Below are 25,181 nucleotides of genomic sequence, written 5' to 3' on the forward strand. Positions count from 1 at the left end.
ACTTGCCAGTTTATCTCACGCACCGGCATATTTGTCATACCTGTGTGTTTACCTCACCCTAAATAGATTATGTTCTCTGACCCGCTGTTTCTTTTTTATGCGCAGAGATGTGAGCTGTGTCCCCACAAAGATGGAGCCCTCAAGAGGACAGACAACGGAGGTAGAATCCCTCTCAGCTACATATGTATACACACACACAGACACACACACACATCTGTGGGGAGCCTCTTGTGTATTTTGTCATTAATTGCATGTCACCGGCAAGTTTAAGGGGTGTGAGCGTGCTGGGAGAGTTATGTTGGTGTTTGTTGTATGTGCTGCCTCTCTCTACCGTCCTTGCCAGTCCATGTTTTATGAGTGTGTGTGAGTGTGTGTGTGTATGTTTATGAGGGGGCGGGCCAGGATGGGTATAGTGCATGGCCTGTAAGGAGTCTCCTCTCTGGGTTCATTGGGAGGTCAGCTTGGTGGAGACTGTAAATATTCTGTGTGTATGTGAGTGTGTGTGTGTGTGTGTTTGAGTCCGTCAGAGAGAGAGGCACAGCTGTGGGATTGTGTCCAGGCCTGCAGGGAGGCATCAGGACAACACTAACACACACCGTTTTACTACTTTCTCTTTTATTTTACCCTTCCCATGACCCCTCTCTCCCTCTCTTTTTCCTCCCATTTTTCTCTCACCATCTCTTTACCCCACCATCCGTTTCTCTGCTCTTGTCAGTTCCTCTTCACTTGTTGATCTGTGTGGTAGTTGCTGTTATTTCAGGTGGGACTGTAATAAAGCAGAGCAAAGGTATTAGTCTGAAATGGGTTTTTGATCCTGCATGTTAACATATAGCAGGCAGAGAAGAAAGAAGAGATGGCGCGGCTTGTCAGGGCCTCTTTTTTTTTTTTTTAGTTTAAAAATGGTAACCCACACAAAGTTGAAAGAATTGCACACTGAAGGTTTCAAACACACTCTGTTGCATCCTTATGTTTAAGGGGCTTTGATGAAAACATGAAGTATTAGATCATATCTTGCAGCAGTATAAAGATTTTAAATCAGAGTTGGGTACGGCTGCGCTGAAGTTTCTTAATTGTACTGATGTGGTTCCACTGCACATGCGCTTCATTACCTGATGCAGTGAGTACAACATGTTGTTTTTGTACCTGGTGTTGATGTCAAGATTTTTGCCGTGGTTTACCACAGAAGCTCATAAAGCCGTTATCGAGATTGGTTGTTTTTTTTTGTTCACCTGAGCTCATAACGTGCTTCAAATTTGTTATCGGCAAAAGTGAAGCTCATTGTCTCAACCATCAGTAAGAGATGTTTGCCAAGGGATGCTTTGTTGGCTTTTTAGGGAGTAAAAGTGTGAATGCTTAGTTTGAGGAGGAAGGCTGTGCCACTTTTATAGTCCTGTTTTATAGGCCTCTTCCAGATTCTTGGAGGGACTTCAAAACAACAACATGCCCCCATTTCACACCCGCCGCCTCCCCTCCGTCCCGCCCTCTGCCCTCCTCCCCCTGTCCCGCTAACCAGGTCAAAGGCAGGTCAGGGGTTCAACTGTAAGTTTAAGCCTGTTTTTGTTTCCGCTATGGGGAAAAACAGACACCTCCAGTGTGGCAGGAGACTCCCACCTCCATTTGACCTCCCGTTGACCTCCTCCTGCTCCTCCTCAGCCCGTCGTCAATTCTGCTGCCACTCCACCATGCCCCACTGTCATTCCACCGCCCCCAGTTTGTCTTCACTGACAGGCAGCTGTGTGTGTGTTAGGGCTCAATAAACGGCTACTTGGATAGATTAACTACCAGTTTGCAAATTAAAATATTTACGAGTCCAGACCCAGTCATTCTGGGTTCACGTTGACGGCAAACTAAAAGTTTCATGGGCTGAAGAGGAAAGAGTCTGAAGGGTTTATTTCATCTCTGCTAATGCTAATGGTCACAAAGAGCTCAGAAGGAAATACTTGAACATGAGCATTCATCAAAGCTGTACTGGACATTGACACTGTGCAGATAGAGTCAGGGGAGATAATGAATCACATAGTGCGACATGATAAGTGAGAAGGGGGACTGGCGTTGGCTGCCTCTGTTTGATTGTTTGATCCAGGCGCCAGAGTTGAAACAACAATGTTCCCACCAACTCAAATAAACCGGACCAAACACAAGCGTAGTATAGTCAATGCATAGGCGTCACATTTTGTGGAGTCTGTCCAATGAGTTACAACTTTGAAGAATGTGCAGACGAGAGCTGATAAAATTCTGTGACGGATGGAGTTTTGCCACATTGATAAAACTCACAGCCAACAAATCAAACCAGTGGATATCAAAACATAAATTCTGCACACTTTTTTTTTATTACTCTTAAAGTGCTAAGCAGATGTTTTATAAATCTTCATGAAACCTCTGAAAGTTTGTAACAAACTGCCTTTTGCTGTCTTATGTGTGCGGAAGCTGATTTGTTCTCTGCGTGTATTTGCAGGCTGGGCCCATGTAGTTTGTGCCCTTTACATACCTGAGGTAGAATTCGCCAACGTCTCGACTATGGAGCCCATAGTACTCCAGTCTGTGCCACATGAGCGCTACAACAAGGTAATAAAACTTAATCTGTGCGTTTAGATATGTCACAAAATCCCACATGCAGTGTAATTAACTCTGTGTGTGTGTGTGTGTGTGTGTGTGTGTGTGTGTGTGTGTCAGACATGTTATATTTGCGAGGACCAGGGCAGAGAGAGTAAAGCAGCCACTGGAGCCTGTATGACCTGCAACAAACATGGCTGCAGGCAGGCCTTCCATGTCACATGGTGAGACCCATTCACGTCACATTAACCTCATAAAGACAAAGAAGCAGATTGTTTCTTCGGTTTTTCCACTCAAGCTCAAGTAACGATGTGCACATTTGATATACTGTTGAGTATTGTTATAGTAAAACCTCTGAGATAGCCTGGATATGAAGATATTTTATGTATTACGCTGGTTAGAGCGGAAAATATAATTTATGGAGGATAATTTCTTTCACATGACTTCAGACTGCCGACATGAGTTTTCTGTGAATAGCCTGGTCTTTCTCTGTTTGGTTCATATACAGCAATAGTACTACAACGTATAATGAATAAATGTTGAAGAGTTTTCTCTTTGTCATATCCCTTTAATGTCCTTCTCGCCACACCGTGCCGCAGCGCCCAGTTTGCGGGGTTGTTATGTGAGGAGCAAGGATCGGACGCAGACAATGTCAAGTACTGTGGATATTGCAAATACCACCACAGCAAATTGGTAAGTGTCCCCTCATGTTTGCTTTTGATACTCAAAATAATCAAAACTTCACACATCAGTAGACAGTGTGTCATTCTCCTCAACTGGAAAAAAATATATATTTGTAGCCTAAACTTATTTCTGCACATCTGAGGACAGATTATTTTATATTTTTTTATTTAATTATTTATTTTTGTATTTTGATTTAGTATTAAGTTTAAGATGATCAATTATTCACTGTACCAAAGAGGAAGCTTGTGTATGATTTGATAGTATAAAAGTAACATTTGTGTACCATACATGACAAGACTCATTCACACAGTATCTTTCCCCAAGAAGTGAGCATTGATCTCAGTTTCATTTAAATATGAAACCACAGTGTTTGTTACATATGATTGTATGTATATGCATGAGTGTGTCTTGTAAGTTGCGTGTCTCTTAACAATCTGGATCAGGTTTTATGTGTTTTATGTGCCACTAACTGCAACCACGGGTGACTATGTAGACATAAAACACACATGTTGGCTTACCTGTAGCACGGTGTGAAATACATCCTCTGAATGACTTTGCACTTCTCTGCTGCCACTGAGAGATGACCCAACATCATTTCGCCCATCTTCTTCAGTTTCTACCTCCCTTAGCTCTTCTCATCCTTGCCCTTCGCCTCAGTACTGTGCCTCAGTACTGCTCTCCTCCACCTCCCCATCTTTTTTTTCATCCTTTCCTGCGTTATTGGTTTTTCTTTCATGCCTGTCCCTCTTCCGGTCTCTGTTGGCCTATGCTCCCTTCGCCTCCATCTATCTTTCTCCCCCTATATTTCCTTCCTCTTTCACTGGACCAGTGAATCCATCCCCCCACTGCTTGCCACCTGTCCTTTACCCTCAAACTACCCCTTTCCATCTACTCTTCCCTTCTTGATCCCTCTAATCTCTCTAACAGTGGCCCATCGATGGGTTTGCAGGTGTTGGATGAGTTCCTTTTTTTTTTAGCCTGGTTTTCACTGTAAGGTCAAACAAGGATAGTAAAACGTAATAATTATTTATGTATTTTAGTGATTTATTTCGTAGGTTTTCCACTGATGTGTCCTGTCAGTTGTTATTTGGTCCCCAGGTGTAGCAGTAGCTTTTGTGCTGCTTTGCTTAAATTGGACACATGGTTCCTATAAAAATAGGCAGTTCCAGTTTAGTGCTGTTAGAGAAGCTTTTTCTAAATAGTACCGTATAGGAATAAAAAGCAGATTTTATTAATATGATTTAAAAGAACATAAACATTTTTGACATACAATCAGCACTTTCCTAAGTGACAGATGACTGGACTCTTGTCCATGATTGCAGTCTTACTTCATCTTTTGACTGTTTTTCTCTGTCTATGCAACAAGAGTAATGCAAGACTGATGGTGAATAGCCAGCCATTATCGACCAGAATTCAATCAGACAAGGGGGAGAATGAAAAGGATAGGCTTATCAACACACACATCCAACAACTGGATATGCAGAGGAAATGTGTTTTCAGCGCATACATTCACTGAAGAGACGTCCTGTTGTGTTCCAGATGTCGTTCCACCTCTCCAATAGTTAACCTATCGCAAAGTGTGCACATGCATGTACAGTCTTTGTGTTAGAAGGGACGCAAATATGAAAAACGGGAGCATGACTTGGTTATTAGGATTTCTGGAACAGTGGTAGGACAGAAACACAGGACAGGCTTTGTAGTGTCTTCACACACACACACACACACACACACACACACACACACACACACAGACAGATGACATTTCATAACGTTAACAAACGCTGATGGAAAGACTCGTGCTGTTATATTGATCGTGTATGAATGGCTTTGGATGCTGGGGCATAATGTCATTAAGCTGGGATTGTATGGATGACAGGAATGTACGAGAGGGAATCAATGATGAAGAAAGCAATGTTGTTAGCAGAGTGGGTTTCATAAAATACCACTTCATGGATGTTTACGGCATGTTAGCATCATATGATATTTGACTGGACTCAGTCAGTAGCCAAATCTAATTTCAAACTTGGATTATCCTTGTTTAGTCTGGACTACAATGAAATTTCTCCTTGGCTTGATATGTCATCAAGACTGCGCATAAATAATTGCCCCGCATTTTTTGGGTGTAAAGGCATTCATTGATGCATCAGCTTTACCTTTACAATTATCTTCCAAAGCAGCTAATCTTGAAGTTGTATTCATTGAACTGAAAGTGCAACAAAGCTGAAAATCTATCATGAAAAAGCAAACAATAGGCAAGATTGAGTTGTACAAGTTAATTCTCCTTCTTATTTGGCAATTTGGAGCAACATTTTCCTGTTTTAGGCTCGAAGGTTGAACGATAAGCTAGTGTTTAGGAAGAAGTTTTTAATGTTGTTCAGTACGAGCAATAAATTCTGAACTCCAGTGAACCACAAGTACGTGTTATCCAGATTTAGACTTTTAAAGGGAAGAGATTGCCATGTGACTCAGACAATGAGCTGCATGTGAGGGCCAGAAGAGGATTGTGGTGCACCAGGTTGCCTCTGAGAGAGAGAAGAAGAGTCTCTGGTCATAGATGTGTACTTTTGAATAGAGACTGGATAAATACGAGCCTTGATCTATGCCTGGAGGTAACATGTCTGTAATTTGAGGATGTAGTTGTTTATCACCATAGCAACGGATACTATGGGCAAGAGCAAGCTGGCTTGGGCTGAGATCGATAACCAAGACCCCTCATAAGTGTCCCATGATGCCTCCTTAGATTCTAGTTTTGGCAAAGGAGCTTTAAAACAACAATAAAACTTATGGTGATGTGGGTTTTTACTGATGCCCTCAATCCTGAGGTAAAATGCATTTTTGTTTTAAATTCCTGCTGCCAACATGCATTTTTTTTTCTAATAGTGACCAGTAAGCTTACTCTTTTAACCAATTCTCGTGACAATGTTTTTGCCTGTTTTTGAGTTTTGAGTTATCTTTGAGTTCAGTCAGCCTTTTTTTTTAGTATAAGTTTTCTTTATTTTTTATATCTTTTTTTTTTTAGTCTCATTTTAGCCTTTTTTTTCTCCTTTGGACTTCATCCAGTAACTTGGAGTTCCTCTTTACCTTTTTAGCGAAGGAGCAGGGGCCGTGGTAGTAGGTCTCAAAGCTTAAGTGACTCTTCCACTCAGTGTATGGATAGACCCCCAGACGAGGACAAGAAGGTAAGACAGCCCTCAGATCTTACCCTCTCTATGCCTTCAACCCACGACTGTGACTCCATCAGAAACATACGCCCGCACTGTTACATGCTCACACTGTGCAGAGACAGGCAAATACGCAGTAAAACCATTGATCGCCAATAATTTTCAGTGACTCCTATAATGGGGTTATAATGACTCTATAATGAGCATTAATGGAGTCTGTGAATATGTTAGTAAGACTCTCAAAAGACATTTTTGTTTTAAATTAACAATTAAACGGGATAAGGAGGTGTGTGTTTTTTTTTAAACTGTTGAAAACTCATGTTTCCAAAAATCTTCTTGACATGTTTCTCTTTGTGCTGATTATATATTAAATGTTGTCAGTTAACCAAATCACCAACAAATGTCTATCTTAGCTCTTGAACATCACTGCATTTTAATTAATATTTTAATTGTTATTGCTTTGAGTGCACTATCTTTGTAGTTGGGAGCTCAAAACACAGCAACGTGTCCTTCAGTTTTACTAAACAAGACCTTTTAATGTCAGAAAAGTTCTTTTTAGATTTGATGCTAGTATGAATGCAGCCCACATTCACTTACACACACACACGCACACACACAAGAGATTGCAGCCTCTAATGAATGCTACATTAGTGTGACTTAATCAGTCATAGCTGTTAGCAGAACGTGTAATCACAGGCTGCAAAAATCTGAATTTACAGGAGATGTCCAGTCATCTGTTCCACTTTTTGTTTTTTGTCATGTTCACCGAGTCCTTGTCAGAACAGAGGACAGCGACAGTTGAAGTCGAATTAAACCTATAGTTCCCGTAAAGCAGCATGTTAAAGTAGCCATGAAGTATAGGTGGTATACTGGGTAGGTAGACATATTGAACCCACTATAATGTACTGAATTTACAATTGATCTGTTGAGAGGGAGTGTAGAGTTTTCTGTTCACTGTCATTGTTTCTCCCCACCAAACATTGGACAGCACTTTAAAAATGTGTCCATCCTCACTCTTTTCTCTGAGTCTCGAGTTTACAGAATCCAAATATTGAGGTTGCTGTGTGAAGCCTGCTTTATTAAGCTCTTATAGCAAAGCACAGTGCATTGCAGCAAACGAAGGAGGCTCATTAGATAGAACAAGCAAGGACAAGTATCTAACAGACTCAGACTTGTGAGGCGGGCATATATGTCTGTGTGGAAATATTTTGGTGAATGGACACTGGGTCCAAACTAAGTCAGAAACAAGGAAAGGACTCAGTTGTTTAATAAATATGAATCATAACACAACAGTATCTATCTGACAAAAATAAGATTGTATTAAATGATCAAGTGATCAGTCAAGTCATTTGCTCAGTGATCTAAAAATACTCTGTATCTGTCCCTGATATTTATTCTTTCCTACGTAATGCATCAGCACAGTGCATTCAAAGTGCACTGGTAAGACCATTTAAATTTGTGAGGGATGCTTTAAATGGACAATACAAACCAACTGTGAAAACGTCATAATTCTACACTGCCGGCATATTAGCTGACTGTTTTCTGCTCAATGATTTTATTTGTTTATTATTATGAGGTTAAAAATAACAGTTCTGATAATAAACAATGAAAGTAGTGTTTATTTCTGAATATGAAGATTGAGGAAGTCAGGATGAATGGATGCATTTTGAAAGTGTCTCTCAGCCGTGCAGTCAGCTCCACCGTTCTGAAATCAGAGGAAGTCAGCTCCTCCATTAAGCTTTTCTTTGTCACCTGAATGCTGTAACAAATAATTACCCCACTGCCGCTGAATGAAATGCTCACGTTGTAATGAGATGTTGCGTTTATTTTCAAACCTGTGTTTATGCAGACAGATCAGCAGAGATTTTTTTAATGATGCAGCGCCAAAAAGATCCTTTGAATTCCACCTTTTTCAGTTGTAGTTCATTGTTTTGTTTTTTTAAAGCATGAATGAAGATAATGGATTTTTCATATTGTTCATTAAGAAAGTACTTAGTGGAATCAAAATTGAACATTTAGCATGTTGCGTGATATTTTATCTGTCTAGTGTGAAACAATGCCAGCTTCAGAGTGTGTGTGTGTGTGTGCGCGTGTGTTTGCCCTGGCTTTTGTTAATACTACCTTATTTGCATCAGTTAGAGTACCCCCATCTCTGTCTCTCTCTCTCTCTCTCTCTCTCTCTGTCTCTGTCTCTGTCTCTCTCTCTCCCTCTACCTCTCTCTCTCTCTCTCTCTCTCTCCCTCTCTCCCTCTCTCCCTCCATTCCAGGGTCAGAGATCAGTAGGCTGAGGTGTGTGTGTGTTTCCACACATGCATTTATTATGCGGTCGGGAGGCTCAGATGTATACACACCTCATGTTAGACCCTGCAGTCAAACTACAGCAGGGTTTAAAAGATCCCCCACACTGGCCGCTTAGAAAAGGCCTGCAGGAAATGCACACACACACACACACACACACACACACACACAATGGCTGGTCAGAAATCCTGCAGGAAACAGCACAGGGGAATTCCTGCCAGGCCAGGGTGGATTATTTTCCCCCTTACTTCCTGTTCCTCCGTTTTCACCCCCCCACCCCCGTCTTCCCTCGCCTCTCCGCACTCCTCTGTGTCTGCACCCTCTCATCTTCCTCCTGAGGGCAGTTTGTTGACTTGTAAAGCATTTAAGAATGCATCTTATATTATATTAACAGGCTCATTGATACCTTTTTTTTATTTGTTAGATAATAAATCTAGGTTTCAATAGTTTATATTTCTTGTCTATGAAGATTAGGAAACATTGTGCCATTTAAAAATAAGTTTCATATAATTTTGTCATGAAATGATTAACAGTTTTTTAAAGTTATAGTTAGGCTAAAAATGTTATCATCTTTGAGCCTCTCAAATGTTTTGTTCGATAATACTTTTTGGACTTGGCTGAATCAATAGATAAACCAATTGCAGATGGAATAATAATGAAAATAATTTAAATTTAATACATTTAGTTTTAGTGATCAAATGAAAAAATCAAGATATTTATGTGTACCAAAAGATGAAAGAAGTTAGTATTTGTCTCTAAAAACAGTTTGCAGATAAATAGAGGCGGCCCTCATCTTCTGCCACCACTTACATTTACCCCACACAGTCTCAAAGAGCACTCGGACATGTCAAATGATCAGGCTGCTAATGGTCAGCAACAGAGAAAGAGGGGAAAGGACACGTTGAAAGGCTTTGTCACTGCCTGTATAATCAATTGACCTGATTGATAAGGGTGTGTCAGGGTTACATTGTGTGTGTGTTTTGTTTCCCACGCCCAGTTGTGTGTGTGTGTGTGTGTGTGTGTGTGTGTGTGTGTGTGTGTGTGTGTGTGTGTGTGTGTGTTATCCGACCCTCTCAGCTCAGCCTCTGTCCATCAACACCTTCCTCTGGAATGTTAATGAAAAACAACAAGGGAATCCCAAAGACTTTACTCTGTCTCTGTCTCACTCTCCTTTTCTCCAGTATCATGTTAAAGTTTGCCCTTCTCACTTAGTAAAGTAATTCAGTCTTATCCTGTGTGTCTCTTTCATTATCTGATTTGTGTAGCCATTTTGCAAGGTAGGCACTATTGTCTACAGCAGTCCTAAACAGTTAGCTGATAAGTCGAACTTAAGGCTGCTCCTTTTTAAAAGTCGATGATTCATCAGACGAGAAGACCCCGAGTCGACTCACGTTCTGTCATTGGAATCCCGGCACCTTTGATCTGCATCTGCGCAAATGCAGCAACAACACGCTGTAAACTGAACATCGTGATTTGGGGACAGCCCTACAAAAAATTAACCAACAGTAATCGTGATAATTGTGTAACTGATTGATCAGGCAAAGAGAGAAAACCTTTGCTGCTTTCATATATATATCTATATCTATAGATAGATAGATAGATAGATAGATAGATAGATAGATAGATATAATTATGTATATATACTTATGTATGTATATGTGTATGTATATATACTTAGATGTAACTGAAGACAATTGCCAGTCTTAGTTCTGAGTTATACCCAGAAATACACCCACAAACAGACCCCAGATCGTTAGCATTAACGGAAGCGAACACGCGGAGAGGTTACAGTGGAGCTGCTATCTCCTGATTTGGCTGATGATGTCTGTTAACTGCCAGTCATAGAGGAAGTCTGGCTAAACTGTCACCATCCTCCATGCAATCACTCCTCAACGAGACCCTGGGGGTAGAAGATGGGGGGAAGGGGCGGTTTCTGGTGTTTCAGAGTTGTCATGACACTGAACATTACAAGCATGTCGAGTCCCATGTCGTCTCTCAGGATTGCTGCATATTTTCACCGAGAGTTCGTCGATGTGTGGATGTGTATCCATGTGAGTGAGTGCGAGCGTACGTGCACCTGTCTTACTAGTAAGCGCGCACAGGAAGGTGTCAGGGTGCGGGGAGTGCATGAGAGGTGTAAATGCGCTGGCACCCAGTCGCCACATCAGGGGTGCGAGAGGAGGGTGGCAGTGCGTGCGATAGCAAGGGTGTAAATTGAGCTGTGATCGTCCAAGAAGCAGGATATGATTGGATGAAACGATAAGATCTTGTGCGCTTTGGCGTGAGGCACTTACACACACTCTGCCCTAAACTGCAGCATGCTGAATTCCTGTTGCCTCCTGCCCCCCTCTTTTTTTTTTTTATCTCTCTTCCGTCGCTCTCTTTGTGTTTGTGGATCTCCAAGCTTTCATCTCAGACTGAGCCTTTGAAATGCAATGCTCTCTGTTTCTGTCAGCCACACATATTCTCCCTCTTCTGTGCTTATATCCTAATAACTCTTTTAGTTTGTTTTATTCTTTGGCATCTCGTTGGCTTTAATCTTCCACAGAGCACTTGCGGTGGTCCAGTATGTCTCCATATTCAGTATTTTCCTGAAATGGAGTGTCCTATATAATAATGGCTGTAGGAGGTCTGTTTTTCTCTCTGTGTCTGTCTTTATTTCTCTCCTTCCTGTGTCATGTCTTGAGCAGCCTCACCCATCTGTTTCTGCTTTTTTTCCCTATTCTCCATGCTCAGAAACACAAGGAGCGGGACAGGCATAAACCGAAACACAAGAAGACAATGGACATGTCGCCCTCCCTCGTCCTTCCAAACATCATGGTCCCAGACAAGGTGAGGACACTGTTCCACTCCTCACTCTTTTGTTTTGGTGAACTGTGACTGGGCTAGTTAAATATTACAACAGGAGTGGCCGATTTCTTTTTTAGTTTACCTTGATTAACCTTTGTTGCTCTTTGTCTGTATCGCTTACACATCCTGATCTCCCACTGACCTTTCTCTCCCATTTTTGGTCCTCCCTTTCTCTACCGACGTTGTTTTGATAATTTTCTCTCCCTGTTCCGGTGCTTCTCGTGGTTCCTGTCCTCCCTTTCCGTTCAACCATAATTTTTCATTGTACATCCTCCCCTTATTACCTTCCTCTTCCAGACCTACAACAACAGCAGCAGCTCAGGGGGAGGTGTCACCTCACTGCCGGCGCCGTCCCAGAAGCGTCTGGATGACGGCACCGCCCGTTTCACCACCGCCAACTTTCAAGAAGTGTCGTCCACTCACTCCGGCGGAAGTTCCAAAGACGGCTTGGCTGCAGACACTGGGAAGGCCGCCTCCGAGGTAAAGAACAAGAAGAACAGCGGCGGAAGTCATGCGGTGGGACAGAGGGGCGGCCGCAAGTCTCTCACCTCCTCAGGGAAACCCCTCCCCTCCGCCGTGGTCACTATGGCAACCTCCTCCACATCTGCCTCTGCTTCCACTGGGCCTTTCCACCAAGGTGAATTGATGGCTGCAAATGGTTCTGTATGTAAATTTACCCGCAACTGGGAATTAACCCCACAGTTAGAAAAATGGAAACGCCATGACAAATCATCTGCTCCTGCTCTGCCCACCCACCAAAAAATTGCAAGTGCGGTACAATTGCAATTACAGCAATGCTATTAAAAAACCCAAATAAGAGTGTGCTTTGTGTGTTTTTACGCGTGCTGTGTCATTTTCTGGGTTTTTGCCAGACTTTTGTGTGTGGCCGTGATAACTGTGTTTGGTCTCGGCTGGCCTCTGGCTCCTGTACTCGGGGGCCCTGTCTGAGGAAAGACCAACAGACGCGCACAGAAAAAAAAGAAACGTGGGGAGGTCAGGACCCTGAAAGGAGTCGGTGCTCACACTGAGCTCCTGTGTTTTGTACTATCACAACCTTGAAGCCCTTGTCAGGTGTGTGTTTGTTTGTGCGTGTCCAGCAGGGAAATAGTGTATTTCAGTGTATCCATTCATTTGTGCACCTTCAAGGCAGTCCGTCTGCTACATGGGAGGACTACATGATGAGGGAGGCCTGACTGTACGGCAGATAGTGAGCGGGAGAGCAGATAAAATGCTTATTTTGGTTATCTTGTTTCTGCTGCTCCCATTATGATGGAAGGGAAAGTCATTTGGAAACTTTTCCAGCTGTAATGATATTTTCTCCTGCTCTAATTCTAAGTCACACTCTTGTTTCCTCATCTCACTTGTCTTTCCTGTCTATCTCCACTTCTGTCTTTCTCTCATTGTCTCTGTTTTCCACCTGTATTTCTTCTTCCCCCCAGGCCTCCTGTTGACCAGTGCCAGCAAACCGCCCTCTGCTCCTTCCTCCTCCGACTTCCTAAGCTTCTCCGATCGTACTGGGGGTGGAACTACATTCTCCTCTCCGCCATCTTTCAGCAGCTGCCTTGTGAAGCCTAGTTCGGAGGGCGGAGCATCCGAGGGAACTACGACACTGTTTGGTTCTCTGATGTCCGCTACGACGGCCTCTGCAGGTACCAAATGACAACGGTCATTTTTAGTTTCATTAAAATATATTTTACACAGTCCTGTGCTTGTTGTTTGGGTTTGACCTCAGTATTACACTAATGACACAGTTGCCAGATGAAATATAAGGGAAAAAAACAAACTAACAAACTGGAAATGAGGAGTTTGACATAAACATTTGCTTGCTTTCTTAGTCCTCTATGATAATAAACAGAATATTTTTTAGTTTTGCATATTCAGGTAGGTCAGCATATGTTCTGCAAAATTGTTGTCAGCCTTTTTCAAAGTCTCACATTTTATAGACCAAACGACTCATAGATTAATTGAGTAGGTGATTCATTAATAATGAAAGAAGTCATTAGTCGCGGCCCTAATTTACAAGAGAACTGATTACGCAGGATGTGCTTTCCTCTTAAACTAAATTCTTCGATGGATCTCAGGCCAACATAATGCCAAGAGACCGCAGGCTTTATGCTTAAATATTCAGTCCTGCTTTCTTATCATTTCAGTGGGCGGGAAGCTGTATGAGAATTCCCACAGTCACACAACTAGCGAGACGACAAGCCTCGGTGGGTCCGCTGGCTACAAACGGCCCCAACCCACCAGCTCTGGCCCGGGGATTGCGGCAGCGGCAGGAGGAGGGGAAGATGGGGTGAAGAAGAAAAAGAAGGGCAACTGGCGAAACAGATTTGGACCTTGCTTCACTACGGATGTGAAGCCTTCAGAGCCAGCTCCCTCCCTGACTCTCCCCACCTCCTCCACGGCCAACACCGCCTCCTCCACCGCCTCCCCGTCCTCCTCTTCATCCTCGACGCTCTCAGGCCGGCCAGGCTTAGTTTCCAGCAGTGGATTAGGAGTTGGAGTGGGGGGAGGAGGAGGAGGAGGAGGTGGTGGTGGTGGTGGAGGAGTAGGAGGAGGAGGAGGAGAAAGGGGGTTGGGCGTTCTGGGTGTCAGCGGTGGGAATCAGAAGTCCCCGGCACTCCTCAGGAATGGGAGTCTGCAAAGCAACAGCGGCTCCGCAACCACTGGACCAGGTGAGAACGACATAGCAAATTAAAACACAACAATGTTACACAATCACGAGAGCTGTTGAACGCTCAGTTTTCCCAATGAGACGTACTCTCTCGGGTCCTGTCTCGGATTTCTGGAATTACCGTCACATTTCCACTGTAGCAAATAGCCAGAAATTATTCAATTGTTAATGCAGCAAAAATGAGGCAACAGGCTGGTTTAGTTCAAGGTTTAACAAATGATAAGGTCCCGTTAGACAAAGAAGGTGTGTCCCATCGTGCTCACCATAGTGCCATCAAAATGAATAAAAAGGAAGTGGCATTGTTGAAGTGTTTTTTTTTTTTTTTTTTTGTTCTTCACGTCCAGCTCCTGACTTTTCTTACCACTCGCTAACTAAATGCTGATGATTTAAACAGAAAATGTTTGTGCCTCTGTGCAGCGAAGCATTAACATCACCAATTACAAATAGAATGGATCTGACGCACCTCTGCGATCGCTTTCCTTGTGTCCATGTGTGTACGTCAGGGCGCAGGTCTATGTGTTATTTGCTCACACACGTGGAAGTGGTCTGTATGTTTTTTTGTTTTCTCATCGTGTTCTGTTGCTTGGCAACTGTCTTTATGCTTTAGTGTTTCCCTCTGCAGATGGAAATGGCTCAGTACAGCTCACACATCCCACGTCTCCCCTTTCTTCCAGAATTATCACCCTTTTGTTTCTCTCTCCTGCCTCTCAGCTGCTCTCTTACCTGCATCATAAATCCTCGTCTCACCTGTTGATGCTTTGTACAGCTGATGGGTGTGTGTGGGTGTGTTTGCAAGTCAAAATGCAAACAGAGAAAACAGATGATCAAGATACTGATCATATGTTTGATCACAACCTTTAAAATCACTGATAAATATAGATGAGAAATAATAAACTGCTTATTGCCATGTTGAATGGATTGGAGTACAATGAATAAGTAGTAATATTTACTCTTTTTTTTTTTTTTTTTTTTTTTGCCATTCTTGAAGTATGAAAAAGCAGCGCACCAATACACCGACTCTGATTAAAACATTTGTTGCTTGGTGTGGTCTCGATCTGGGGTACACATTTTGAAATCTAGGTATTAAATTAAACTTCTGGCAGATATTATTTCAGAGTGTAGCCATCTCATGAATGTATTTATCATTATAATAGTATCACAGTTTAATAGGCTTAATTGTAATTTGACAGATTTTTATGTTGCTGAGAGGAAACGCGTTACATTTTATTAAAACAACATTAAATACAGTCATTTTAAGAAAATGATTGCATCATGCCAAACCGTCAGATCTATTGTTAATAGCTAAAGTACAAGTTGTGCCTGTCCATAAAAATTTATATTCAGTCATGCTTTTAGAGAATATTATATATTTTTGTAGCTTTGAGCATGAGACGGTGAGTTAAACCGGAGGACTGCTGTTTGCCTTCTGAATATAATTTTTTGCAGCAGTGGTGGTCGAGGATAATTTTGTTTGTGATTCCACGTCCATCTCAGTTTTTGGTGCTTGTGCTTTTCCCTGCAGCAGTGGCAGCGTTTCTGACCACAGCTGGTGAAAGAACATACGGGAAATGAAACAGCGGTGGTTATGTATGGCTGTGCATTATATGTGTGTGTGTGTGTGTGTGTGTGTGTGTCTGAGAGTCGTGTTCTTCTTACTACTGTAAATATTTAGCTGAGGGTTAATGCAGGGCAGTAATGGGGAGGACCTTGGCGTTTATTTCCCCCATCCTGTCTACTGACTCCAGCATGCTGATGGATAGATAGTTAGCCTGATAGATATGTGTTGGAGGGTGGGGAGAGGCAGGGGGTTAAATTTTGGCTAGGTTAATGTTTGACGGCAGGGGGGTCACTGATGGGACGGATGAGCTGGTAGAGCACGGTGGGGGAGGAAAGATGTTTGGATGAATTTATTCAAGCCGGTGGGGGTGTGCAGATATATAAGAATGAGAAAAAAGACCAGACAACTTAAGATGCTTTTTTCTGTTGATTCATGTGTTGATTTTCTTTTTTTTTTTATGTGAGGTTTTTATTTTGTGTTTTTAGATTTGTTCAGCAGCTTTTTCCTTATCCCAGTGAAAACATAATTATCAGCAGCTTGGTCGCACTGCAAAACATGTGAGGGGAAGTTGTGAAAACCAGGGAAACATTCAGTGAACAGGATTTCATTTAAATACCAAATTAAGCTGGTTGGTAAGATCTCTCCCTTACATCCTTATTAATTGCCTTATTAAAGTGTCTAGATGAAATGTCAGTAAAATATAATTCTGCATCAGAAGAAATTATTTGGAGATAAATATATATAAGATTTTTGGTCACTTTGAATTTTTTTTTTGTTCTTAATGCAATTTAATTTTTAGATTTAGAATTAGAATATTTTCTGGTTGAGCAAGCTTAATATTTTCAGGGACTGTTTAATTGAAGCTGAAGAAAAGCAACACACACACACACACACACACGCACGTGTATTATGCAGAAAACCTCTAACACACAATGCGTTAAAAAAAAAAAATCAAACAGGGAGTTCTCCGATGTACATTAGAAAATGTGTGTTCGTCATCAGTAAATTATGCCGAATGAGGTAAAAAAAAAAATATATATATTTATAGTTGCTCCTTCATTTAAATCCTGAATTTATTTTTTTCTCTACCGTTGAACTAACTTGAATTTTGGTGTCTGGCCAAACTGTTGTTTTTGCAACTGATGTGGCTTTATCACTTTATGGCAAACCTACATATGTTTTGTGATACATGCACACACACACACACACACACACACACTGACTGCCCTCGATGTGGCTCTGCTCCTTCTACACATGGCCGTGATGTTTGAATACATTTCTGTTTGTCTTTGGTGGTGGAAAATTCTCAGAATAACAAATGTCTTTCTGTTGCCATGATGGTGTTCGGTGTTTGTCTCCACATTCCATTTTTAAACCATGGTTAAATGACTGTCTGTGCTGTGTTTTTTTTCTTTTTTAACAAACAGCAACAGGACACCAGTTTTCAGCATCACCATGCTACTTACATGTAAATGTCTACCCTGAATTTGTAGCAAATTCTTAGTCAGAGCACAGATTCAGCTGTTAAATAACATTGCATGATACCATGACTTGGTTTTCAGATTGGACTTAACCCTCCCTAAATAGACAACATAGATTTCCTATGGAGATAATACCAGCTTGAACTAATCAAGGTGGATATTTTTGAAGCTTACAGACGTACTGAGCAGGAAGGGAGAAGGAGCAGGAAGGTCGGACGATGGAAGCAGTTGTGCTTCAGGGACTTAATGTTATTGATCTCACAGATAGGGTATAAGTTTTACAAGCTCAGGTGTGTGTGTTAGTGTGGAAACGTTTTTGGTCTTTGTGTTTTTTGTTATCCTAGTGGAAGTTTGAATTCAGTCAGTAATCAAATATGAATCTGCCCGCGTAAATAAAAGTCTTTGTCATATTATATAGAAATGTTCTCACCACAGTGGGAAACACATACAATAAAAGGTCAGTAATTATGAAATGTAACATGTTCTGCTCTGTGTGTGTGTATATACATTTTTCTTTTTTTTTAAATTAATTTGAAATTAGTTTTATTAATGCAAAGTGCGCATACTCCTGTTTTTTAATTAAGATCTGAGGATCATCATCTAAAAATGACATTATTTGAAAAAATGAATGACAGAAGTATAAAACAATTTTAAAAAGTAAACATCTGTTTATCAATAGCCTTAACATTTCAACATCGACTATCATTTCCTGTGTGCTTATTAAAAGCTAAAGCAGCTGTTCAGTTTGGTTGTCTAATTTAGCAGTGTAGATGAAAATGTGACATCATATTTGGTTTTAATTCAAGCATTGTGCGTGGAGCGTTAAAATACAGCATACACAGACTGATTCATGAACAGCATTACATTTTGAGACATTTTCAAATATAGCATGTATTCTTACATCATAAAGTCAATATGAATTTGAATGAACCTGTATTTCTCTTCTCTTGCTGGCTGTTTGTACACCACCTCTTTGTGTGCGCGACTCTTTGCATCAGTGGCATGAGCTAAACTCTGGTAAACTGTTGGTTTGGCCTCTAATCCAGCTGCTAAGAATCTTGCAGGAGCTCATGCCCCCTGAGTCATGGCAGCCCTGCTTTGGGTATCAATTTTTCTGGTGCATATTACAAAGCGTTATAAATAGTATGTAGGCCCATGTAGTCTTCCTATCTCGCTCCCTCTCTCCCTCTCTCTCTCTCTCCCTCCACCCCTCCCCTCCTGGCACAAAGATCTCTTGTTCCCCCAGTGAATGTGCGCTGCCCTGAGCCATTCAGGCTTTTGTGGGGCTGAGGGGCCCTCCAACCCTCCCTCCCCCTCCTCTGCTGGGGTCAAAGGGGGGCAGGGGCAGGGCTTATCCCTGGTTAGTGGGCGAGCGCTGGGGTGTGTGAGAGGAGGGTGGAGGGAGAGATGGAGAGAGGGAGAGAGAGAGCAAAGAGATAAGAGAACAGAGCGATGCATATGGATGTGTGAAAATGGATTTTTATTAAGCTGAATAAAATGTGTTTTGTCTGAATTAACGCAAAGAAAGTGATGATGCATATAAAGAGAGAAAACGTGCTGATTAATCCTCCTCCCGTTACAGTTTATAAAAGCTTAACGTGAATGATTTGTTGTCACATTTTTGACACTTTGAGTCACCAGCTCAGTGTGTTTCTGTACGTTTGAACTTTATTGTTATTGATGGAGGGTTTTTCTTTTTACGATCATAGAGAAACCAACCACTGAGACAAGCCTGCATACTTAATCATGCATTACATTTGTTGATTTTATTAATCATGCATTAAATTGGTTAAAGTCAGCAGAGCTGCACCTTGTTTAAAACTCAATTTTAGATGTTTCATCATCTCTGTAAATGATTCATGCTCTAGTATAGCGATTTGTCTATTTCTGTTCTTTGGCTATTTGCTTTTCTGTTACATCATTGTGAAAAGGACAAAAAAAACACACATTATTCAGTTAAAATGTCTTAAACTTGACAAGGATATTAGATGAAGCAGTAGCAAATGTAATGCATTTACCAAACATAATAATCTTAAGAAAAGCTGCTGCAATGTCAGTGACTTTTTGACTTGTCCTAGTAGGAAAAGCACAGGTTGTATTAATCAGAACTCATAGAGAGAACAACATTTATTTTATTATTTGTATTTGTGCTTTCCACACTGTAATAATCATCAGCATTCCTCTAAAATCGTCAATAGCGTTTTTGTATTATTTTTTAGAGGACTGTAACAATATTAACGTTTGACATCTCTGATTTCTCTACAGGTGTTTTCTCTGGTGCAGATGGGTCATCGTCGGGGACAGGAGCTGTCGCTGTGGGTGGGGCCAACTCTGAGTTGTCACAGCAACAGCAGCCCACGCCTTCACTAGCGCCCCCCTCTCCATTCACTGCCACCGCACCGCTAACCAGCACAGCCGCCACACACGTGAGTCCGAGCACGCAACCTGTGCCAGAAACTCTCGATGCCCTCGTCGCTCTCACATACATGAAAATACACGCTCATTAAACGCCCTTCTTTCTTTCTTTCTTTCTTTCTTTCTTTCTTTCTTTCTTACTTTCTTTCTTTCACCAACACACACCCACCTCTCTCTTCATTCAGCACCCTCTACATCTGTCAATTCCCCCACATCTCTCGCATCCGTAGAGCTGAAGTGCAGATAAACTGTGGGAAGACAAATAAACCAAAGCACGCTAATTAAACGTCTTCCGCACCCAATCTCTCAGCACTATTATTAATCCACTGCATGTTAATTATGTGTGAAATGTGTGTGTGTCCTGACCTTGTGTGGCTTGTATTTTCTCAGCTCGGTTATTCTATAGCGGATTCTATTTGGTGCACCTGTGGAGGGTCTTTCTGGTTTATTCAGAGCAAATAAGTTGTTATTATATTTTTTTTAAATGTATTCGTCACTGAACATTCCATTGAAACATGAGTGACTCTTCAGCATAATACAATAACTATTGACCTCGGTGAACAAAGTCTGTATTATAATATTCACTGATGCATTTTTACTATAGTAAATGTACTAGAATGTGTATGGATGTAATCAGAAAGATTACACACAGGGACATACTGAAAAAAAAATCATGATTTTCCTTTGTGAAAAAAAAAGTAGAAATTCAGGGTCCAATATAATGAATTTTTTGGAAGAAGCAACTCGGCATGTGTTATTTTTATTCAAACGCACTATTATGATTTCCATCTCTTAATGTGGAGAAAAAGGAGAAAAAATACACCTCCGGGCAAAGCTGGGAAAAGCGGTCATTCACTATGCATTAGGACAGAAAGTGGATTCAGATTCCAGGCTGCATATTTTAAGAAAGTCCCTCCTATCTTGGAATTATTTAAAATGTTTGGATATTTTAACCATCTGTTTTTATTTTTTATTTATTTTTTATTATTTTAAATGTATCCCCATTTAAACCCTGAATGTTGAAGCAACAGTTTAGCACATTTATCCGGATCAAAATTGATTATTATACGGACATAATCCAGCTATTTTTGTGCTTTTCTTCAAAGTTTCTGCTGCGTCCCATTGGTTAAATACACGTATTGAAAAGTGAACGCATTGACTCTCATTTTGATCAGGTCAGTAATCACTGTTTCCCAAAAAGAAAAAGAAAAAAACTCATCTTCAATCACTGACCCCAGTGCCCGTCTTTTCAAACCTCCCCAAAGACCACGCTCTGTCTCTGTCCACCCAACTCCATTTTTCTCCCGTGTCCACTTACCACCTCTCTTTCTCTTTTTCTCACACACACTTTCTCTCACCCTCGACCTCGTCCTTCTCTCTGTCCCCATCCATTTCTCTTTTTCTCCCTCCGTTGTCCTGTGATGTAATGACATCTGACAAGCACCACAGTAGGGATGGAGGGATAGATGGAGGGAGGGAGCGATCAGGGCAGTGTGTGTGTGTGTGTGTATATATGGGGGGGGGGAGTCGCTGGCCTGGCCTTCATCTTGCCCCGCTCCTCTCTGTTCAGCACACATTATAGAGGACGAGAGGCCCAGGGAAGCACAGGATATCACGCCTGTTTGCAGCATGTATAGATGAGTTTGGGCTGTAGTTGTGTGTGTTTCCACGTGTGTGTGTTTCTGCGTGTGTGAAAGACAGACAGAAAAAGGGAGAAAGAGGGAAGCCAGAGTGAGGAAGACTTAAATAGAGAAAGAAATGTTTTCTTTGTTTGTTTTTTTTTCTACTTAATTTCCTTCAGACGTTCCAGATTGTTAAAAAAAAAAAGAAAACTTGTGTGTTGGTTTGCACGGCTCTCGGCTTCTGGGACACACACACACACACAAGCACGTGCGCACACACTCTGAATCGAGGCTGCCGAAATTACGCAACTATAGAAGGACGCCAACAACAGGCTTCCCTCACTGTGTGAGTGTTAGTGTGTGTGTGTGTGTGTGTCGGTGAGTGAATGACAGAGACCATTTGCTATTTTCAGTCCACTAGCAGACTCCTGGCCTACTGTTATTGGCTATCAGCCCAGGACAGAGAAAGAGAGTGCGAGAGAGACTTTGAATGAAAAATGAATGAAAATGAAAAATGAATGTTGATGGGAAAGGGGCAGGATTATGCACTGAGGGGAGGAGGAGGAGGAGGAAAGGGAGAGGGGGGTCTGGAAAGAAAGTCATTTCAGTGAGGTGGGGGAAAAATAGACGAGAGGGTACAGGTTCTTGCTTCGAATTTAACATTTAATAGTGGTGGGAATTTCCAAGATGTATTTCCAGATTTGATTATTTTAGACAAACGACTTCCATGAATTTGTAATAGACGATTATGGCTTTCTAGTTTTTTCCCCCAGGGTGCACCCTAAATTTCAGTACATGGCTACGAATGACTTTACAATTAATGGATGGGATAGAAATGCAGGATTTGCATGAACACACATCAGCTTTATTTTTTTTTTCTGCTCGTTTACCTAAAACATTTTTTCTTGTACTGAACAGAACTCTCTTTAAGCTCTTAAACCAATCCATCTAATCAATTAACAAAAAAAAATCAATTAATAACTCTTTAGTAACTTTGAAAATCTCTTCATGCTTTCCAGCTTAACCAGAAATGAAAGCATTCCTGAAACTTCCAAACAAACTGCAGAGGAGCATCTTCCAGTGACTTAAATAAGTTTTCTGCAGTCACGTGCGTTGGTCGCAGGTTTTTCTTTTACTCTTCAGCGACCAAAACAGTCAGCCATTTTGTTCTTTTTTTTTTGCTCGCCTCCTTCTAACCCCACCCCGCCCCACCCTTCCCTCCACGGTCCTTATTTGGGAAATGCCTTAATTGGATTAAACTCTATGCATCAGAAACACTTTGTCAGCATGTCAACGTACTGTCGGGGTGTCGAGGCACTCTGAGCTCTGTGTGTATGTGTGTGTAACGGAATAATGAGCTGTGGATCCATAATATATCTTTTGTTTTTTGAGCATGAAAAGAAAATAGTAAAGCGTTCATATTATATATTTTATATATATATTTTTTTTTTCTCTCCATTGAAATCAGCTTGGCATGAAAAGGCGTGACATAATACACATATGCTTTGTGACGAAGCAGAATCAATAGACCAGAGAATTTAAATTCTCAAACCAGATCGATTGGATTGATTCTCAGATTTGACTCATTAAATGTGTAATAATAACGTACAGACCTCCAAAAAAAAAATGCAATGCAAAGTGGGCTGTAGCTGGATGGCACTGTACAATGTAACGTGATTTAAATACAACTGATGACATTGCTTTGCTACAAAAATTATATAATATAAAAATTCTATTGTTTTTTTTTTTGTTTGTTTTTTTAGAAGAAGAAACAAAACAGAAAGTGAATCAACAGTTTTGATCAATTAGTTGTTCAGTGTCATTGTAAATTCAATTAATTTGACTTTTGGGCTCTGGGAAATTATATTAGACATGTTGACTGTTTTTGATATTTTATACAATTGACTGTTAATTGAAAAATCAAGAAAAAAGTTAGACAGAATGAATAATTCGTGAAAAAATCATCATGACTCGTAGTGTTGAAATTTATTAAAATGTAACTTTTAGGTTTTTGTTCTTTAAAATACAGAGTTTTATTTCTTCATAGAAGAACACGTTACTTTCTCAAAATTTAAAACCCTGATAGCCGAGTTAAGATGCATACCATGAAACTCCACTGGCTGGACTCGTTGTATTGTTGCATTCATAGTCCTCTCTTGCTCCCCTTGTTTCCTGTCTCTTTCTATGATATCAGCAAACCAATAAAGGCAAAAATACCAACTAAAAAAAATCTCATCAGGCATTTTGTGGCTCATTTTCATCTGTTTCTGTCTTGTCTACAGGTGAGCGGTCTGCCAGGGTCCGTCTTCAACCTCGCTCCCTCCCACATGTTTGGTAACAGACTGAACCCCAACTCAGCCATGGCGGCACGTATCGCCCAGTCCGAGGCCTCGCCAGCAGGTACGGCAACATACCTAGTGTGTGTGTGCGAGCACGTGACAAAAGTGTGTTTGTGTTTGCGCGTGTGCACGAGAGAGAAAGAAAGGGAGATCATGGATGGGTCACAGTCAGCCCCCTCTGTCCCACAGAGAGGTCAAGGGTCAGCACTCGTGATATTTTCAAGCTCCTCCCACTCAGCTCTAGTTACACACCATGACACCCCTCTCTCTCTCTGTCACGCACACACAAATATATACAGCACACCAGTTTTCACCTTTATAATTTACATGTAAAACATAGAACTGTCCGCTAAGCTGTGGCCAGCGTAAGAGAAAGAGGAGGCTTGTGTTGAGGTAGCGATGGGTAGCAGAGAGGGCCGGTAGCCGCCCTCAGGGAGCTCCTGCAGCAGAAAAGAGGTGGTTTGTTGGCTGTCCAGAGCAGAAGAGCTGATGAAAGAGTAAGACGTGGCTTTAGTAATCAGAGTAGCCACTTCCTGATAGAAGACATCTGGTTGACCAGAGCGGAGAAGCAAGAGAGGAGGAGAGAGTTAAGAGCAGGGAGGAGGAGGAGGAGGAGGAGAAGGAAGGTAGGTAGTTCCTGCTGCCGGTCAGCAGTCATCAGAGCCAGATCCACACTGACCTGCAGGTCAACTCACTAATCAGGCTGAATGACAGGGGGCCACAGGGCTGTGTGTGTGTGTGTGTGTGTGTGTGTGTGTGTGTGTGTGTGTCTGTGTGTGTGTGTGTGTGTGTGCACAGATAGAGACTAGGCAGGTTGTGTGTGTAGACACAAGCATGCTTTGTGCAATTCCTGAAGAAAAAAAAAGTTTTGTCACATTGGAAACTATTTGTTACACTATAATGGCAACTTATTCCGAAAAATATATAATTTTATATTTGATAAATATTGATATTTATTATTTAAGTAGAAGTTCAGTGTGTGTGTGTGTGTGTGTGAATTAACAGAAAAAGCAGTGTATTTATTTGATATTATATTTATGTCAGACATTTGTTGATTCCAGCTTCCAGCTCTATATATCATTGTATATTAGTTTCTTGATTATCTTTAATGTAAATATCATCATCAGTTAATCTGCTAAACTTCCCTAAACAATTGATTAACCAAACAACAGTCCAAAAGCAAAAGGTACTTCAGTTTTCGGTGATTATAAAACAGGAAGAAGCTCAAAACAGAGAATTTTGGGCATTTTTGCTTGAAATGATTGTAAGACTACCTGCAGATTTTATTGTCAGTCGATTGACGAATAGATGAATCAGTGATGGAAACGATTGTTATACTCCTTCTGAACATTTCCTTGCAATATTTCCCTAGCGTAATGTTATGCACACACTCGTGTACAGCTACACAAGCGTGAAGCTCTGTTTGTGCACTAGTAAGGGTCATGTGAGCACAAACATGCAAGGTGTGCACGTGTTTGTATGCATGCAGCCTGTTTACTTTGGCAGCCGCGTCTCTTTGCTTTTGAGTGTCTGGAGGGAGGTGCCA

General features: G+C 41.4%; 1 protein-coding gene across 5 annotated transcripts in view; it reads left to right on the forward strand.

The window, feature by feature from the left end:
- The window catches only part of mllt10 (MLLT10 histone lysine methyltransferase DOT1L cofactor), a 39,347-nt gene that overhangs the window by 5,980 nt on the left and 8,186 nt on the right, over positions 1-25,181 (forward strand). For 4 of the 5 annotated variants that reach the window (XM_027274051.1, XM_027274052.1, XM_019268482.2 and 1 more), the window contains 11 exons: positions 106-160; positions 2,456-2,565; positions 2,674-2,777; positions 3,153-3,246; positions 6,327-6,416; positions 11,433-11,528; positions 11,844-12,183; positions 12,986-13,195; positions 13,697-14,221; positions 19,525-19,685; positions 23,579-23,696. In XM_027274051.1, coding sequence (XP_027129852.1) covers positions 106-160; positions 2,456-2,565; positions 2,674-2,777; positions 3,153-3,246; positions 6,327-6,416; positions 11,433-11,528; positions 11,844-12,183; positions 12,986-13,195; positions 13,697-14,221; positions 19,525-19,685; positions 23,579-23,696 — 1,903 coding nt within the window. The remainder of the gene's footprint in view (positions 1-105; positions 161-2,455; positions 2,566-2,673; positions 2,778-3,152; positions 3,247-6,326; positions 6,417-11,432; positions 11,529-11,843; positions 12,184-12,985; positions 13,196-13,696; positions 14,222-19,524; positions 19,686-23,578; positions 23,697-25,181) is intronic. The other variant, XM_027274053.1, reaches the window with a different exon arrangement.

Source organism: Larimichthys crocea, chromosome XXIII (assembly GCF_000972845.2).
Source record: "Larimichthys crocea isolate SSNF chromosome XXIII, L_crocea_2.0, whole genome shotgun sequence".
NCBI lineage: Eukaryota > Metazoa > Chordata > Actinopteri > Sciaenidae > Larimichthys > Larimichthys crocea.